At 48.0% G+C, this 18,435-nt stretch overlaps 1 protein-coding gene across 1 annotated transcript in view; it reads right to left on the reverse strand.

The window, feature by feature from the left end:
* Positions 1-13,946: 13,946 nt before the first annotated feature.
* Positions 13,947-18,435, reverse strand: part of ttbk1a (tau tubulin kinase 1a) — a 46,669-nt gene continuing 42,180 nt past the window's right edge. The window contains 2 exon segments of the mRNA XM_064965326.1: positions 13,947-15,463; positions 15,789-17,278. Of these exon segments, the coding sequence (XP_064821398.1) occupies positions 15,040-15,463; positions 15,789-17,278 (1,914 nt within the window). The 3' untranslated portion in view covers positions 13,947-15,039.

Below are 18,435 nucleotides of genomic sequence, written 5' to 3' on the forward strand. Positions count from 1 at the left end.
CATATGTTTCCTGTAGTTCTTGACCAGGTTTGCACAAACTGCAGCAGGGATTTTGGCCCACTCCTCCATACAGACCTCCAGATCAAATCAAATTAATTTATATAGCCCTTCGTACATCAGCTGATATCTCAAAGTGCTGTACAGAAACCCAGCCTAAAACCCCAAACAGCAAGCAATGCAGGCTAGGAAAAACTCCCTAGAAAGGCCAAAACCTAAGATGAAACCTAGTGAGGAACCAGGACACCGGATAGGACAGGAGAAGTACTCCAGATATAACAAACTGACCCTAGCCCCCCGACACATAAACTACTGCAGCATAAATACTGGAGGCTGAGACAGGAGGGGTCAGGAGACACTGTGGCCCCATCCGATGACACCCCCGGACAGGGCCAAACAGGAAGGATATAACCCCATCCACTTTGCCAAAGCACAGCCCCCACACCACTAGAGGGATATCTTCAACCACCAACTTACCATCCTGAGACAAGACCAAGTATAGCTCACAAAGATCTCCGCCACGGCACAACCCAAGGGGAAGATCACATCAGTGACTCAACTCACTCAAGTGACGCACCCCACCTAGGGACGGTATGAAAGAGCCCTAGTAAGCCAGTGACTCAGCCCCTTATAATAGGGTTAGAGGCAGAGAATCCCAGTGGAGAGAGGGAACCGGCCAGGCAGAGACAACAAGGGCGGTTTGTTGCGCCAGAGCCTTTCCGTTCACCTTCACACTCCTGGGCCAGACTACACTCAATCATATGACCGACTGAAGAGATGAGTCTTCATTAAAGACTTAAAGGTTGAGACCGAGTTTTCGTCTCTCACATGGGTAGGCAGACCATTCCATAAAAATGGAGCTCTATAGGCGAAAGCCCTGCATCCAGCTGTTTGCGTAGAAATTCTAGGGACAATTAGGAGGCCTGCATCTTGTGACCGTAGCGTACGTGTAGGTATGTACGTTAGGACCAAATCAGAGAGATAGGTAGGAGCAAGCCCATGTAATGCTTTGTAGGTTAGCAGTAAAACCTTGAAATCAGCCCTTGCCTTGACAGGAAGCCAGTGTAGGGAGGCTAGCACTGGAGTAATATGATACATTTCTTTGGTTCTAGTCAGGATTCTAGCAGCCGTATTTAGCACTAACTGAAGTTTATTTAGTGCTTTATCCAGGTAGCCGGAAAGTAGAGCATTGCAGTAGTCTAACCTAGAAGTGAAAAAGCATGGATTAATTGTTCTGCATTTTTGGACAGAAAGTTTGATTTTTGCAATGTTACGTAGATGGAAAAAAGCTGTCCTTGAAACAGTCTTGATATGTTCTTCAAAAGAGAGATCAGGGTCCAGAGTAACGCCGAGGTCCTTCACAGTTTTATTTGAGACAACTGTACAACCATTAAGATTAATTGTCAGATTCAACAGATCTCTTTGTTTCTTGGGACCTAGAACAAGCATCTCTGTTTTGTCCTAGTTTAAAAGTAGAAAGTTTGCAGCCATCCACTTCCTTATGTCTGTAACACATGCTTCTAGCGAGGGCAATTTTGGAGCTTCACCATGTTTCATTGAAATGTACCGCTGTGTGTCATCCGCATAGCAGATCCTTCAGGTTTCGGGGCTATCGCTGGGCAATATGGACTTTCAGCTCCCTCCAAAGATTTTCTATTGGGTTCAGGTCTGGAGACTGGCTAGACCACTGCCGGACCTTGAGATGCTTCTTACGGAGCCACTCTTTAGTTGCCCTGGCTGTGTGTTTCGGGTCGTTGTCATGCTGGAAGACCCAGCCACAACCCATCTTAAATGCTCTTACTGAGGGAAGGAGGTTGTTGGCCAAGATCTCACGATACATGGCCCCATCCATCCTCCCCTCAATACTGTGCAGTCGTCCTGTCCCCTTTGCAGAAAAGCATCCCCAAAGAATGATGTTTCCACCTCCATGCTTCACGGTTGGGATGGTGTTCTTGGGGTTGTACTCATCCTTCTTCTTCCTCCAAAAACGGCGAGTGGAGTTTAGACCAAAAAGCTCTTTTTTTGTCTCCTCAGATCACATGACCTTCTCCGATTCCTACTCTGGATCATCCAGATGGTCATTGGAAAACTTCAGACGGGCTTGGACATGCGCTGGCTTGAGCAGGGGGACCTTGCGTGCGCTGCAGGATTTTAATCGATGACGGCGTAGTGTGTGACTCATGGTTTTCTTTGAGACTGGTCCCAGCTCTCTTCAGGTCATTGACCAGGTACTGCATTGTAGTTCTGGGCTTATCCCTCACCTTCCTCATGATCATTGATGCCCCACGAGGTGAGATCTTGCATGGAGCCCCACACCGAGGGTGATTGACCGCCATCTTGAACTTCTTCCATGTTCTAATAATTGTGGCAACAGTTGTTGCCTTCTCACCAAGCTGCATGCCTATTGTCCTGTAGCACTGACGGAAACATGGATCACCACAGATAACACTGCTACTCCTACTGCTCTCTCTTCGTCCGCCCACGTGTTCTCGCACACCCCGAGAGCTTCTGGTCAGCGGGGTGGTGGCACCGGGATCCTCATCTCTCCCAAGTGGTCATTCTCTCTTTCTCCCCTTACCCATCTGTCTATCGCCTCCTTTGAATTCCATGCTGTCACAGTTACCAGCCCTTTCAAGCTTAACATCCTTATCATTTATCGCCCTCCAGGTTCCCTCGGAGAGTTCATCAATGAGCTTGATGCCTTGATAAGCTCCTTTCCTGAGGACGGCTCACCTCTCACAGTCCTGGGCGACTTTAACCTCCCCACGTCTACCTTTGACTCATTCCTCTCTGCCTCCTTCTTTCCATTCCTCTCCTCTTTTGACCTCACCCTCTCACCTTCCCCCCCTACTCACAAGGCAGGCAATACGCTCGACCTCATCTTTACTAGATGCTGTTCTTCCACTAACCTCATTGCAACTCCCCTCCAAGTCTCCGACCACTACCTTGTATCCTTTTCCCTCTCGCTCTCATCCAACACTTCCCACACTGCCCCTACTCGGATGGTATCGCGCCGTCCTAACCTTCGCTCTCTCTCCCCCGCTACTCTCTCCTCTTCCATCCTATCATCTCTTCCCTCTGCTCAAACCTTCTCCAACCTATCTCATGATTCTGCCTCCTCAACCCTCCTCTCTTCCCTTTCTGCATCCTTTGACTCTCTATGTCCCCTATCCTCCAGGCCGGCTCGGTCCTCCCCTCCCGCTCCGTGGCTCGACGACTCATTGCGAGCTCACAGAACAGGGCTCCGGGCAGCCGAGCAGAAATGGAGGAAAACTCGCCTCCCTGTGGACCTGGCATCCTTTCACTCCCTCCTCTCTACATTTTCCTCCTATGTCTCTGCTGCTCAAGCCACTTTCTACCACTCTAAACTCCAAGCATCTGCCTCTAACCCTAGGAAGCTCTTTGCCACCTTCTCCTCCCTCCTGAATCCTCCTCCCCCTCCCCCCCCTCCTCCCTCTCTGCAGATGACTTCGTCAACCATTTTGAAAAGAAGGTCGACGACATCCGATCCTCGTTTGCTAAGTCAAACGACACCGCTGGTTCTGCTCACACTGCCCTACCCTGTGCTCTGACCTCTTTCTCCCCTCTCTCTCCAGATGAAATCTCGCTTCTTGTGACGGCCGGCCGCCCAACAACCTGCCCGCTTGACCCTATCCCCTCCTCTCTTCTCCAGACCATTTCCGGAGACCTTCTCCCTTACCTCACCTCGCTCATCAACTCATCCCTGACCGCTGGCTACGTCCCTTCCGTCTTCAAGAGAGCGAGAGTTGCACCCCTTCTGAAAAAACCTACACTCGATCCCTCCGATGTCAACAACTACAGACCAGTATCCCTTCTTTCTTTTCTCTCCAAAACTCTTGAACGTGCCGTCCTTGGCCAGCTCTCCCGCTATCTCTCTCAGAATGACCTTCTTGATCCAAATCAGTCAGGTTTCAAGACTAGTCATTCAACTGAGACTGCTCTTCTCTGTATCACGGAGGCGCTCCGCACTGCTAAAGCTAACTCTCTCTCCTCTGCTCTCATCCTTCTAGACCTATCGGCTGCCTTCGATACTGTGAACCATCAGATCCTCCTCTCCACCCTCTCCGAGTTGGGCATCTCCGGCGCGGCCCACGCTTGGATTGCGTCCTACCTGACAGGTCGCTCCTACCAGGTGGCGTGGCGAGAATCTGTCTCCTCGCCACGCGCTCTCACCACTGGTGTCCCCCAGGGCTCTGTTCTAGGCCCTCTCCTATTCTCGCTATACACCAAGTCACTTGGCTCTGTCATAACCTCACATGGTCTCTCCTATCATTGCTATGCAGACGACACACAATTAATCTTCTCCTTTCCCCCTTCTGATGACCAGGTGGCGAATCGCATCTCTGCATGTCTGGCAGACATATCAGTGTGGATGACGGATCACCACCTCAAGCTGAACCTCGGCAAGATGGAGCTGCTCTTCCTCCCGGGAAAGGACTGCCCGTTCCATGATCTCGCCATCACGGTTGACAACTCCATTGTGTCCTCCTCCCAGAGCGCTAAGAACCTTGGCGTGATCCTGGACATCACCCTGTCGTTCTCAACTAACATCAAGGCGGTGGCCCGTTCCTGTAGGTTCATGCTCTACAACATCCGCAGAGTACGACCCTGCCTCACACAGGAAGCGGCGCAGGTCCTAATCCAGGCACTTGTCATCTCCCGTCTGGATTACTGCAACTCGCTGTTGGCTGGGCTCCCTGCCTGTGCCATTAAACCCCTACAACTCATCCAGAACGCCGCAGCCCGTCTGGTGTTCAACCTTCCCAAGTTCTCTCACGTCACCCCGCTCCTCCGCTCTCTCCACTGGCTTCCAGTTGAAGCTCGCATCCGCTACAAGACCATGGTGCTTGCCTACGGAGCTGTGAGGGGAACGGCACCGCAGTACCTCCAGGCTCTGATCAGGCCCTACACCCAAACAAGGGCACTGCGTTCATCCACCTCTGGCCTGCTCGCCTCCCTACCACTGAGGAAGTACAGTTCCCGCTCAGCCCAGTCAAAACTGTTCGCTGCTCTGGCCCCCCAATGGTGGAACAAACTCCCTCACGACGCCAGGACAGCGGAGTCAATCACCACCTTCCGGAGACACCTGAAACCCCACCTCTTTAAGGAATACCTAGGATAGGATAAAGTAATCCTTCTCACCCCCCCCCTTAAATGATTTAGATGCACTATTGTAAAGTGGCTGTTCCACTGGATGTCATAAGGTGAATTCACCAATTTGTAAGTCACTCTGGATAAGAGCGTCTGCCAAATGACTTAAATGTAATGTAAATGTCTGTAGCTCATCCCAGCCTTGTGCAGGTCTACAATTATATCCCTGATGTCCTTACACAGCTCCCTGGTCTTGGCCATTGTGGAGAGGTTGGAGTCTGTTTGATTGAGTGTGTGGACAGGTGTCTTTTATACAGGTAACGAGTTCAAACAGGTGCAGTTAATACAGATAATGAGTGGAGAACAGGAGGGCTTCGTAAAGAAAAACTAACAGGTCTGTGAGAGCCGGAATTCTTACAGGTTGGTAGGTGATCAAATACTTATGTCATCCAATAAAATGCAAATGAATTACTTAAAAATCATACAATATGATTTTCTGGATTTTTAGATTCCGTCTCTCAGTTGAAGTGTACCTATGATAAAAAATTACAGACCTCTACATGCTTTGTAAGTAGGAAAACCTGCAAAATCGGCAGTGTATCAAATACTTGTTCTCCCCACTGTATGTTGGCTTCCATCTATGATTTAGAAAATGTGATTTTATACTGAACAAATATATACATGCAACATGCAACAATTTCAATGATTTTACTGAGTTACAGTTCATAAGGAAATCAGTCAATTGAAATAAATTCATTCGGCCCTGATCTATGGATTTCACATGACTGGGCAGGGCCGCCCATCCACGGGAGCCAGGCCCAGCCAATCAGAATGAGTTTTATTACAGACAAAAATACTCCTCAGCTTCATCAGCTGTCTGGGTGGCTGGTCTCAGATGATCCCGCAGGTGAAGAAGCCGGATGTGGAGGTCCTACGCTTGCATGGTTACACATGGTCTGCGGTTGTGAGGCCGGTTGGACGTACTGCCAAATTCTCTAAAATGACTTTGGAAGCAGCTTATGGTAGAGAAATTTACATTCAATTCTCTGGCAACAGTTCTGGTGGACAATCCAGCAGTCAGCATATCAATTGCACGCTCCTTCAAAACTTGAGACATCTGTGGCATTGTAACACAACTTAACATTTCAGAGTGGCCTTTAATTGTCCCCAGCATAAGGTGCACCTGTGTAATGATTTTTCTGTTTAATCAGCTTCTTGATATGCCACACCTGTCAGGTGGATTGATTATCTTGGCGAAGGAGAAATGCTCACTCGCAGGGTTGTAAGCAAATATGTGCACAAAATTTGAGATGGGTGTAATGGTCATGTGGATTGTGAACTGTGAATATATTGTTTATTTAAGCAATGGCACAGGGGGTGTGGTACATGGTGAATATATCATGGCTAAGGGCGGTTCTTAAGCATGATGCAACGTGGAGTGTCTGGATACAGCCTTTAGCCGTGGCATATTGGCCATATACCACAAATGTGAATCTGAAGTGCCTTATTGCTATTATAAACTGATTACCAATGTGATTAGGGCAGTAAAAATAAATGTTTCATCATACCCGTGGTATACAGTCTGATATAACATGGCTGCCAGCCAACCAGCATTCAGGGCTCAAACCAACCAGTTTATAATATATGATAATGCATATGTGCACTTGTATGGATCAAAACATTGTCTTTTAAGGTGGTATTTAGGTGCATATTCAGTGTGCAGGCCTTTGTTCTTTTCATGTAATTTATTAGACCAACAACTATGTTTTTTCAGATTTGTCTATAACCACAAGCATTTCTAGAAAGTGTGAGTGATGGAGGAAGCCATCATACAGTAAGACTGAAACTCATATAGACTGCTTCTTTTTCAAACTTTAACTTGAACTTTAAAGTAAAATCTTGTTACTGTGACAATACAGAGGCGGATGCAAGATGCAAGCAACGATGGTTTAATGAATATAGTTTACAGCAGCAACAGGACAGACAGACTGTACTCAGACGGAATCCGACCCAGGGACTCGGGCGCATCTTCCGATGATAGCGTGCTGAGAAAACCAGGGGAGTGGGTCCGGATGGGTAGGAAGGAGCACAGCAGATAATCCACACAAGGGTGGTGAGAGAAGAGCACGGACACACGACACAACCTCAGGGAAGAAACAACGATCTGACAACAAGAAACACTGGTTACAGAACATATAAAGGGAAGATAAGTGGTTCCAGCTGGCGCAGACAATCAGGCCGAGATTGGGAACCACGCCCACACAAACACGGGAGAGAGAGAGAGAGAGAGAGAGAGAGAGAGAAAGAGAAAGAGAGAGGGAGGCAGTGGATTCATGAACCGTGACAATACCCCCAGGTGAATTTACCTGTCGATTGAAATCATCGATAAGGGAGTGATCCAGAATGTCCCTAGCAGGCACCCAACTTCTCTCCTCCGGACCGTAACCCTCCCAGTCCACCAGGTACTGGAATCCGCGTCCCCTCCTTCTAGAGTCCAAAATACGATTGACAGAAAAGGTGGGTTCCCCATCAACAAGTCGTGGCGGCGGGGGAACCGGGACCGGCGGGTTAATGCGTGCCTGAAACACAGGTTTTATTTTAGACACATGAAAGGTAGGATGAATTCTCCTATACGCCGGAGGAAGCTTGAGCCGGACCGCCACCGGACAAATGATCCTGGTGACTTTGAACGGCCGATAAATTTGGGGGCAAGCTTGTTAGAAACGGATCGGAGTGGAATGTTCTTAGTAGAAAGCCACACTCTTTGGCCAACGACGTATACCGGAGGCTTCGACTGGTGGCGATCGGCCTTAGCCTTGGTGCGCGCCCCCACCCGGAGAAGAGTCTCACGGGCTCTGCTCCATGCATGACGGCACCTCTGGATGAAAGCGTGAGCGGAGGGAACAGTGACCTCGGACTCCGTACTGGGAAAGATAGGTGGCTGGTAACCTAAACTACACTCAAACGGAGAGAGACCCGTGGCTGCCACTGGCAACGAATTGTGAGCGTACTCAACCATAGAGAGTTGTTGACTCCAGGAAGAGGGATTCTTAGAAACCAAACATCTCTCTCCAAATCAACACTCTCTCCAAATCTTGGTTGGCCCTCTCCGTTTGACCGTTGCTCTGGGGATGAAACCCTGAAGACAGGCTGACACTCGCTCCCAGTAACCTACAAAACTCTTGCCAAAACTTGGACACAAATTGGGGCCCCCGGTCAGAATCTACGTCCATCGGCAGGCCATGTAAGCGAAAGACGTGATCCACGACAGTTACCGCTGTCTCCTTGGCAGATGGTAATTTAGGCAAGGGAATAAAATGAGCCGCCTTCGAGAACCGGTCCACCACGGTCAAAACAACCGTCTTGCCCTGGGAGGGCGGGAGGCCGGTAACAAGATCTAGTGCGATGTGGGACCAGGGTCTCGAAGGGACCGACAGCGGTTGGAGTAACCCATCTGGGGGTCGATTAGAAGTCTTCCCAGTGGCACAAACCGAGCAAGCCAAGACAAAACTGTGAATGTCACGAGCCATCAGTGGCCACCAAAAGCGTTGCTTAACCAAAAAGCTAGTGCGGCTGACTCCTGGATGACACGCTACGTTGGAGCAGTGCCCCCACCGAATAACATCGGACCGACACCCCTCCGGCACAAACAACCGATTAGGCGGGCAACCGGGCGGAGGCGTTACCCCTTCTAAGGCCGTTTTGACCCTCGATTCAACCTCCCATGTGAGTGTGGAGACCACTAGGGTCCCGGGTAGGATGCACTCGGGAGTGGATGGGCGTTCGGAATGGTCAAAAATGCGAGAAAGGGAATCGGGTTTGACATTCTTGGAACCCGGGCGATACGAGAGAGAGAAGTCAAAACGTCCGAAAAAGAGTGCCCACCGCGCCTGCCTGGAGTTGAGTCCCTTGGCGGTTCTGATATATTCCAAATTTTTGTGATCGGTCCAAACTATAAAAGGTACCCCCGAACCCTCTAACCAATGGCGCCACTCCTCCAGTGCTAAATTCACTGCCAACAACTCTCTGTTGCCAATGTCGTAGTTGCGTTCCGCAGGTGATAACCGATGGGAAAGGAACACGCAAGGGTGCATCTTGTCGTCAGAAGAGGAACGTTGGGAAAGTACCGCACCTACCCCCACCTCTGAAGCGTCCACCTCCACCACGAACTGACGCGAGGGATCGGGAGATATGAGGATGGGAGCCGAAACAAAGCGGCTCTTGAGTTTGGCGAATGCAGCTTCGGCTGTATCGGACCACCTGAACGTCACTCTGGGGGAGGTTAAGGCGGTAAGAGGAGCGACTATCTGGCTAAAGTTGCGAACGAAACGCCGGTAGAAATTGGCGAATCCCAGAAACCTCTGTAGGGCCTTAAGGGAATCTGGGCTTGGCCAATTCACCACAGCCTTAACCTTGTCAGGATCCATGCGAATACCTTCAGTCGAGACGATGTAACCTAGGAATGGAACGGATTGTGCATGAAAAATGCATTTCTCCGCCTTGACAAAAAGTCCATTCTCCAACAACCTCTGAAGCACTCGTCTGACGTGCTGAACGTGTTCCTGGAGAGAAGAAGAAAAAATCAGTATGTCATCCAGGTAAACATATATGAACTGATCAATCATATCTCTCAGCACGTCATTGACGAGTGCCTGGAAAACCGCTGGGGAGTTGGATAGCCCAAAAGGCATGACCAAATATTCGAAGTGCCCTCTGGGGGTGTTAAACGCGGTCTTCCATTCGTCCCCCTCCCTTATGCGAACCAAATGATATGCATTACGTAAATCCAACTTAGTGAACACGGATGCTCCCTGTAACCTTTCAAAGGCTGAGGACATCAACGGTAAGGGATAGGTATTCTTCACTGTGATGTCATTCAACCCACGGTAATCAATGCAAGGACTCAGAGATCCGTCCTTCTTCCCCACAAAGAAGAACCCCGCCCCGCTGGAGAAGAGGAAGGACGAATGAATCCAGATGCCAGAGAACCAGAGATGTATCTCTCCATAGCCTCCCTCTCAGGAACAGAGAGTGAATATAACTTGCCTTTAGGCGGAGACTCACCTGGCAATAATTCTATTGCACAGTCATAGGGACGATGCGGAGGAAGAGAAGCAGCACGGGACTTACTGAACACCTCCTTCAGGTCGAGGTATTCAACGGGCACGTTAGACAAATCCACTGCCTCCTCTAGAAACACAGAATCAGACACAGACGAACAAGCAGACACTAAACAGGACTCAAGACACTTGTTACTCCACATGGATATAGAGTTATGACCCCAGTCAACTCTGGGGTTGTGTTGGGTGAGCCAAGGGTGGCCGAGAACTAATGGTGCAAGGGGTGAGTCCATGAGTAGGAATGATAGTGTCTCAGTGTGATTGCCAGAAGTGATGAGTGTGATAGGTTCAGTGGTGTGAGAAATGTTGGGGAGTTCTTGACCATTGAGAGCGTTGACGGATATCTTGTGCGTGGGTGAGGTGATAGGGATCTGGAGTTTGTGAGCGAGCTTGAAGTCCATGAAATTACCCTCTGCTCCTGAGTCCAGTAAGGCTTGGGTGTCGTGCGTGTGGGTGGCCCATCTTAGTCTTACCGGGAGGAGAGTAGATGATGAGGTCTTCTCTGTGGTGACACCACCCGATAGTAGCCTCATGTTTACTACCGGGCCTGATCTTTTACCGGGCAGGAGTGGATAAAGTGGCCCGCTCTACCACAGTAGAGACAGAGTCCTTGGGATCTCCGCCTCCCTCTCTTCCCGGGAGAGGCGAGCTCTCCCCAGCTGCATGGGTTCGTGAGCGGAGGCTGAACTGGCCGTGTTCCCGCCGCTGGCATGCCAGCCCTCCGTGTTGTTATACGGTCTGTTAGGGCATGCTCGGCGGCCAATACGACTCAGACGAGCGTCGACCCTCAAGGCTAGTTCCACTAGTCCATTTAAACTCCTGGGAAGGTCCAGAACATAAATCTCCTTCTGGATCCGGTCCTCCAGCCCATGCAGGAACATGTCCCACTGCGCCTCCTCGTTCCACTGACACTCTGCGGCCAGAGTGCGGAATTGGATGGAGTATTCCGATACTGAACGGTCTCCTTGGCGAAGGTCAGCGAGTAGTCTGGCTGCCTCCCTACCCGCCACGGCCCGATCGAAGACCGTTCTCATCTCCTCAGAGAGTGTCTGGAAAGAGGTGCAGCATGGGTCCTGGTTCGCCCACACCGCCGTTCCCCAAAGAGCCGCTTTGCCTGATAGCAGTGTGAGTACGAAGATAAGTGGTTCCAGCTGGCGCAGACAATCAGGCCGAGATTGGGAACCACGCCCACACAAACACGGGAGAGAGAGAGAGAGAGAGAGAGAGAGAGAGAGAGAGAGAAAGAGAAAGAGAGAGGGAGGCAGTGGATTCATGAACCGTGACAGTTACGATCTCACTATTCACTCTCCTTGATCTTTATCATTCTTTGTTGTCTCCAAGTTCAGTCAGGGCTGCAGGAAAATGTGCGAGGTGACATTTGCCACACCCCTTTTTATTTTGTTTAATAAAATATATTGACGCAAAGCATTAAAAAGAGGGGAAAAATGCTATTTTTTAACCGATTTGCCTCATGATTTGTCAACTCAGGCAAAGATGATCTGTCCTTCACATGGGAGTGCTGCTGCGGGGTCTTTGCATGTCTTGACCAATCAGATTCACGGAAATCGTGGGCCGGGCACAACACACAAAGCCACTTTCCTACAGTATTTATTTAGCAAGCGTGGGTGAGGAGTTAGCGAAGTAACTTTGGTCAACACTGAGTTTATCTCAGGCATTGGGGCGGCAGGGTAGCCTAGTGGTTAGAGCATAGGCCTAGTAACCGGAAGGTTGCAAGTTCATACCCCCAAGCTGACAAGGTACAAATCCTTCGTTCTGCCCCTGAACACACAGTTAACCCACTGTTCCGAGGCCGTCAATGAGAATAAGAATTTGTTCTTAACTGACTTGCCTAGTTAAATAAAGGTAAAAATTACTGGTCAACGCATTATTTGCTTGACAAAAAACGTTTCATTTTGATTTCGGCACAAATGAAAATGTTTCAGGGCATTGTCTCAGTTTAGAGTTCGGCGCTCGACTAGCCATGTGCTACATGCACGCGCAGTTACAAGTCTGCTAGAAATAGCCGCAGGCGGACGAGCAATATCCACAGTTGTCGTATGGATGAAGCCTGGGTTGGAATATGAAGCTAACTGAATGTGAAGCTTTAGAAAACCCTGAGTAGATCTAGCTTGCTTTGTAGGATACCCTCTGGTCAACATGATACCACACTGCCAACTCTCCAGTATCTTTGGTTTATAAGCTAACCCAGCCAACAATATTTCCCAAATTCATTCACTCAAGTCCTGTATTCCGGTATTTAGATTTGCATTGACGTAAATCATCACATGACCTCTCTCTGCTCTCACTTGGTACGTTTACATACACTCACGAGATACACTAATAGTTTGATTAATACGTTTACATGCTTTGCAAGATCAAGGATTTCGCTAATAATCCTGTTTACATGGAACCATCTTAAATCAGGCTACTTGATGGGACTTTGATGACTGTCAGAAAATCGCCAATCAAAATAACCACCGTGACCATGTTATTTTTGGGAAACCCGTTTGATTCTGAGTTCACATACAAAAGGTATGTGAAAACTATTTCGAAGATGCATACTTTCAGTTTTTTCGAACTCACTTCACTCACACGAAAGAGGGAGGCTCGCACTGCTGGTGCTAGCACATGTGCAGATCAAATATACCGCTGGAACGCCGATTAAGGTGTTTACATGTCCTAATCATTTGAAAGATTGCAAAATAAATCCAGGTGTTTTAATACGCGTATGCTTAATTCGATTATGACCTGACGCTGGTTAAGATAGACATGTAAACATCTTACTCGGCCTAATGTCATACTGTGGATGTAAACATACTCACTATTCCACCACGCCTTACCTCATATTCATTTTGGATGTAATACTTTTTTATTGACCTTTTTACAATACGTCAACCTCAGGGAGACATCTCACAGCCTCGTGGTAGGGAGGGAGAGACCATATGCCATCTCATGTGCTTGCGTTGAACAAGAGGGGGCGGTGAGAAAGGGAGGCCTCCCTTCTACTGGATATCTCTCAGGACTCATAGGCTCAGCTTTCAGTGCATGTATAACAGAATTTAAAGGGCAACTCCAAGAGACCATTATTCTCAGCACAGTAATGCACTGCAATGAAACATAGTCCTATGCGCATAACTTGTATTATTTATGTAATCTATTGCTTCCTGTCGGGATGGATCAAATATGATTTAATAGCATTAATATTATTCAAATGTGGGTTATGTACTTGCTCAGGAATATTCCGATATGGAAAATAATAAACATTTTCACCCCTGGCCTTAACGATTGTAGACAGACAATTAGAAATGCTGCCTGACCCTAAACCAGGGAGAGACTGGACTTACCATTGTGAGGAGAAATGTGTGTGTGTGTGTGTCTGTGCGAAACATTTTTGTACACGTCTGTACTGTAACTTTACCTCTTGAAAATAAAATGACCTAAATTTGTGAAAACACTTCAAAAATGTGTCAGAGTCAATTCACCCTGATAAGTAAAACGTTCAGACCTATTCAGTTGCCAAGGACAGTTCCGTTCCAGTACTAGAGGGCCCGAAACACTTCTGCTTTTTGTTTCACCCTGGTACTTTATTGCCCTCATCTGGTGTTCACCTGGTGAATCAGTCTCTGATTAGAAGAAGAGGAAAACAAGAAGCAGTCCGTTCTAGGGGTGATGGTTATATCTGACAAACAGTGTAGAAAGGAAACAGGAGATAGTCAATCCACATGACCATGATTTTACTTTAGCTCAGTGCCCTGCAATTGTAGGTTTCATTTACCCAATACAAACACAAAACATGGGTTCCAATGATCCACAATTAATTTCATTGTCAGAACATTAAAAGGCAGGTATCTATCGTTCAAAGTTAACCTTATTTTTCCTCATGCGTAAAAAAACAGGCATATTTGCCAATGTTGTTCAACAGCAGAGGAAAGGCAAAATATACAGGTTGTTTTCACAAGATAAAAAATAAAGACGTCTTTTTCAAGAAATTATCATATTATATACACGTCTTCGGAATGTATATATAATCAAATACCCCAAAAATAGAATGATATAACGCATGCCCATTGTCACACGCTAACAAGGAGGCCAGCAATATTACTTCTGCATTCGCTTAATATCGGCAGTAATTTACCCCATAATCCAACCTTCCTCTTTTAACACATCTGACCAGAGTTGGGAATGACTGTGGCCTTTGCATTCTATCAGAATTGGTTATCGCGTCAGACCATTGGAAGATTGAGACTTTCGTACATTTCCTTAACATTATTCAACTTATCAAAAGTGTTTGTGATATCTATACCATGCAATGTAAAGTGAGCAGGATATTGTTGATGATAACTTAGTATACCGGTGTGAGACATTTGTGTGTTGAGAAAGACTGCAACTTGACTTGCAAAGGGGTCATGACGACCGACTTTGTTCAAATACATTTCTTGCATATAGGATGCAAAATCCACAAACCTAAAGAAATGTTCAACCTCAGAAAGAAAAGGAAAATGTATACAATGCACCAGTGAACAGCGTACACAGAGCAGCATGGTAGCATCGCTCCTCAGTGACATTGACTAAAAGTTCTTTGACTGGAAGCTCATGAAGATCGTTCCGTGCTAATACGGAACAAATGTTGTTTTCATGGTCTAGTTAGTAGAGGTACATGATTTTAATCAAAGAAGGTAATTGAAAGATTAAAAAAAGATGGTAAACCGCGTCAGTCTTACTTTGGGGTCGGCCTGGAGCTTTTTGAGGCATTGAGTCTCTCTGAGGACAACAGAGAAGCGTGTGCGTTTCATCCCAGTGAATCTGTTTACTATCTCGAGGAAGCCATCTTGTCCTCTCTGCTTTGTTTCGCTTTGGCAGGACCTGTGGATTTGGCTCGATTTCTGGCAGGCATAGTGGTGAACGCCTGGGTAAAGCGGACCTGTGAGTTGGCCTGTTTCATGGTGGTGGTAGTAGTATTAGCCCTGGGCCGGAGCGGAGGGGCAGTTGTGGGCCGGACAGAGAGGGGCTGTCTAGTTGGAAGGACACGTTGGGGGGAGGGGCTGTCTGTCCTGCAGTGGGAGGTGCTTAGGCTGCGTCGGGTCATGAAAACACAGCGCAGGGGCATACGGGGGCTGCCGCAGGGCTGGGCGGGGACAGGACATGGCCTCGGACAGGAGGAGGAGCCAGTCTGCAGAGGTTTAGACCGCCTCTGGGTCTGGAGAGTGCTCAGTCCTATTTTCTGAACTTGGAGTCTGAAATAAGAATAAGTGGAATAAGAGTTACTTCTTCCTCCCGGAAACCTTTGATGAGTCATCATTTAAGTGTTTTTACAAAAATCATAACAAAACTTTAAAGAACATGACACCGTTCAACCAATCAAATTAAGTTTAGGTCATAAACGACAGAAATCAGACCGTCTTTGGCAATGGCTAACTCTTGATATTTGGCACTGTAAAGAAGTGTTTTCATAAATTATAGTAAAACAATCAAGGATCTTTTCATTTACTGTGGGAACCAATGAGCCATACAATGTTATAATGTTATGTTTGCAAACATGATGTTGTGAAGACTACTTACCCATTACCAAAGGTGGATGCATCTCTACAAATGCCCGATCCTGGCAACGCGAGAGGGGAGGCCACGGCGGCCACCAGCCGCCCCGAGGGCCTCTTGATGGGGGTGACGGGCCTGGGGATTCTGCTGCGCCACTCTGTATGGCTCTGGTCCCCCCCAGCCCCTGCCCTGGCCTTCAGACATGAGCTCCTCCTGGCCAGGGACTCATCAGAGGCGTGGGTGTCTTCCTCCGAGCCGGTGGTGGAGAGCGTCTCGGAGGCCCTCCCATCGCCAGAGGACAACGAGGAGGATGTCCCCGAGGGTAGCCTCATCCAGCGGCCCTGCTGCTTCTGCACCACCAGACGTGCCAGGTCCAGTTGCCGGGCTCTCTTCCGTAGTCGCGCTCGGGCAGAGAGTGAGGCTGAACGCTCTGAGCCTGTGTCCTCTTCAGATAGTAGAACCGGGATGCGGCTTTTGATCCTCTGCCTGAGTGCGGGAAACGGTAATCCAGCGTTGGACTCGGCAACACCTTCGGTAGACAATGCCCCATTGTTGGGATATGCAGAGAGAGTTTTGTGTTCCAGAATGGGCGACATGGCTTCTGGGACAGGCTCCAAGGATTTAACGAAAACCAGCGGTGGGCGGTCGTCTGGTTTGGTGCGAGTGACACCCTTCTCCAGGGTCACGTCTTGGATAGAATGGACTTGGGGCTTTCTGGAAAGACGCTGGGATTCCTCACCCTGTTCAACATGTACAGTCTGATCATGGGAGTCTCCTTCCCATGGTGAGGTCTCCGGGGTAACGGCCGAGAGGTTGCAGCGGTCGCTGCTTTCCTTTGCGGTCTGACATCTGGAAGACATGACGTTAGAGTGGGAAGTCTCGGCGATGTGGACAAAGGTTTGCTCGACTTTGGTGAAGGGGGGAGACGCGGGGGCGATTGGGGTGGATGGCCTCAAGTCTGACCTCAGTGTGAAGGAGAGCTCTGGCTGGCTGCCCGCACCCACCAGAGGCATATCGTTCCTAGGGGTAGAGGAAGACGGCGTCCCAAAGTCAACCTCCAGCAGGACGTGTTCTCCCCCAGTGGATGGAGACTTCCGGGTATCCCCTGGCGAGAACAGAACCAGGGTCTTGGAGCCGTCTTCCAAGTCAGGGTCAGCATCTGTGGCGGGTTCCCGGGGGCCCCTGGGACCATCCTCGGCCATGAGGGTATTAGGGGCCCCATCCTGGCTCCGCTCTGTGCTTTTTTGGCTGGCCTCGCTGTTCGACTCACTCTTGGTCACGTCATCGTCTCGCGGGCCCTGGGGCTCCTGGACCTCGTTCTCTGCCGGCAGAGCTGCTGTGAAGGTTCGCCGCTGAGGAAGGGTGCCGGTCAGCATGACGGTGAGGAAGTCGGCACGCTTGACCTGGAGCTGGGGAAGGATGTGGAAATGCTCCTTCTCGTCCAGCTGGCCCTTGGTCCTGAAGTCTGGACAAGGCTGAGATAGGCCATTGTGCTCAGTCGGAGACATGATCACCTACAAAAGATTAAATAATTAAATAATTACTTTTGCACTTGGAACAAGAGGCATGCTGGAAATATTGTCAAAAAATATAAAACAATAAGTATTTGGGAAGATATGGCTCACGTCACATGATGTAAATGAGGACAAAACTGGGAAAACACCCAAGATTATGTAATGTGAACAGGATAACTTCATAAAGAACGAAACGAGGGACAAAATTGTTTCCCCAAATGATTTTATGTTTTTTGGGTTATACACAGGCTTTTAAAGATTGTCTAGATTACATACATTGATAGAAAAGGCACAAAAATGCATTGAAGAGTATTCCCTTTTCGAGAGACACTCCAATATCTTGTGATTTTCAAGTGTTTCCCTTCATAAAGATTTGACATACAGTACTGTAGTATATACACACTAAAACCAACTATCTTGCATGCTACTACAGATTAACTGAGAACTCAGTAGGTAAACTGGTTAAAAGTACATATTTTCAATCTGTTTTAAAGTTAAAAATACATAATTTGATCCAGTTTTGCCCACTGGGAATTGAACATTTATTGAGTTGTATGTATGTATGTGTGTATATATATATATATGTTTAGTTGATTTACAAAAAGTTTAAAATACATGCTTTTTACCTGTAAATATTACAAGCAGACTGTACAATTGTATTGTGATACAAAAAATGCTCACACATGTATATACAGTATATCGTACATCTAAAAGACACTCACGGATCACGCTTGACAAATACTGCAGTTATACTGACTACTACTTATTTCTTTCACAATTATATCATACAGTACCTTCTACTATCTCACGAGCCCTCTGTTTCCAAATATGAAGATGAATGCTCACTCATTTACAACGATTTGACAAAAATCTCTCCTGCACACTGAACAATGTTCTTGTCTTATATTTGACGAGGTTGAAGCACTTCTGACACCATGATAGGTACTGTGCAGCAGAGCAGAGGCAAATAGCTCAGCTTCAAAATGTTAATGATCAATTTAGTGATACCCGCGGCCTACCCGTACCGTAATTATTGATGAGAAAACAGGCCCTACCCAGCACTAACCCAATGTATAATGTCAAGGCCCATCGGGCTCAGGTCGGGTAGCAGAGCTCTAGCCTACATCCCTGAACACAACAGGCGCATTTTATTCCAT

Source organism: Oncorhynchus masou, chromosome 5, assembly GCF_036934945.1.
Source record: "Oncorhynchus masou masou isolate Uvic2021 chromosome 5, UVic_Omas_1.1, whole genome shotgun sequence".
Lineage (NCBI taxonomy): Eukaryota > Metazoa > Chordata > Actinopteri > Salmoniformes > Salmonidae > Oncorhynchus > Oncorhynchus masou.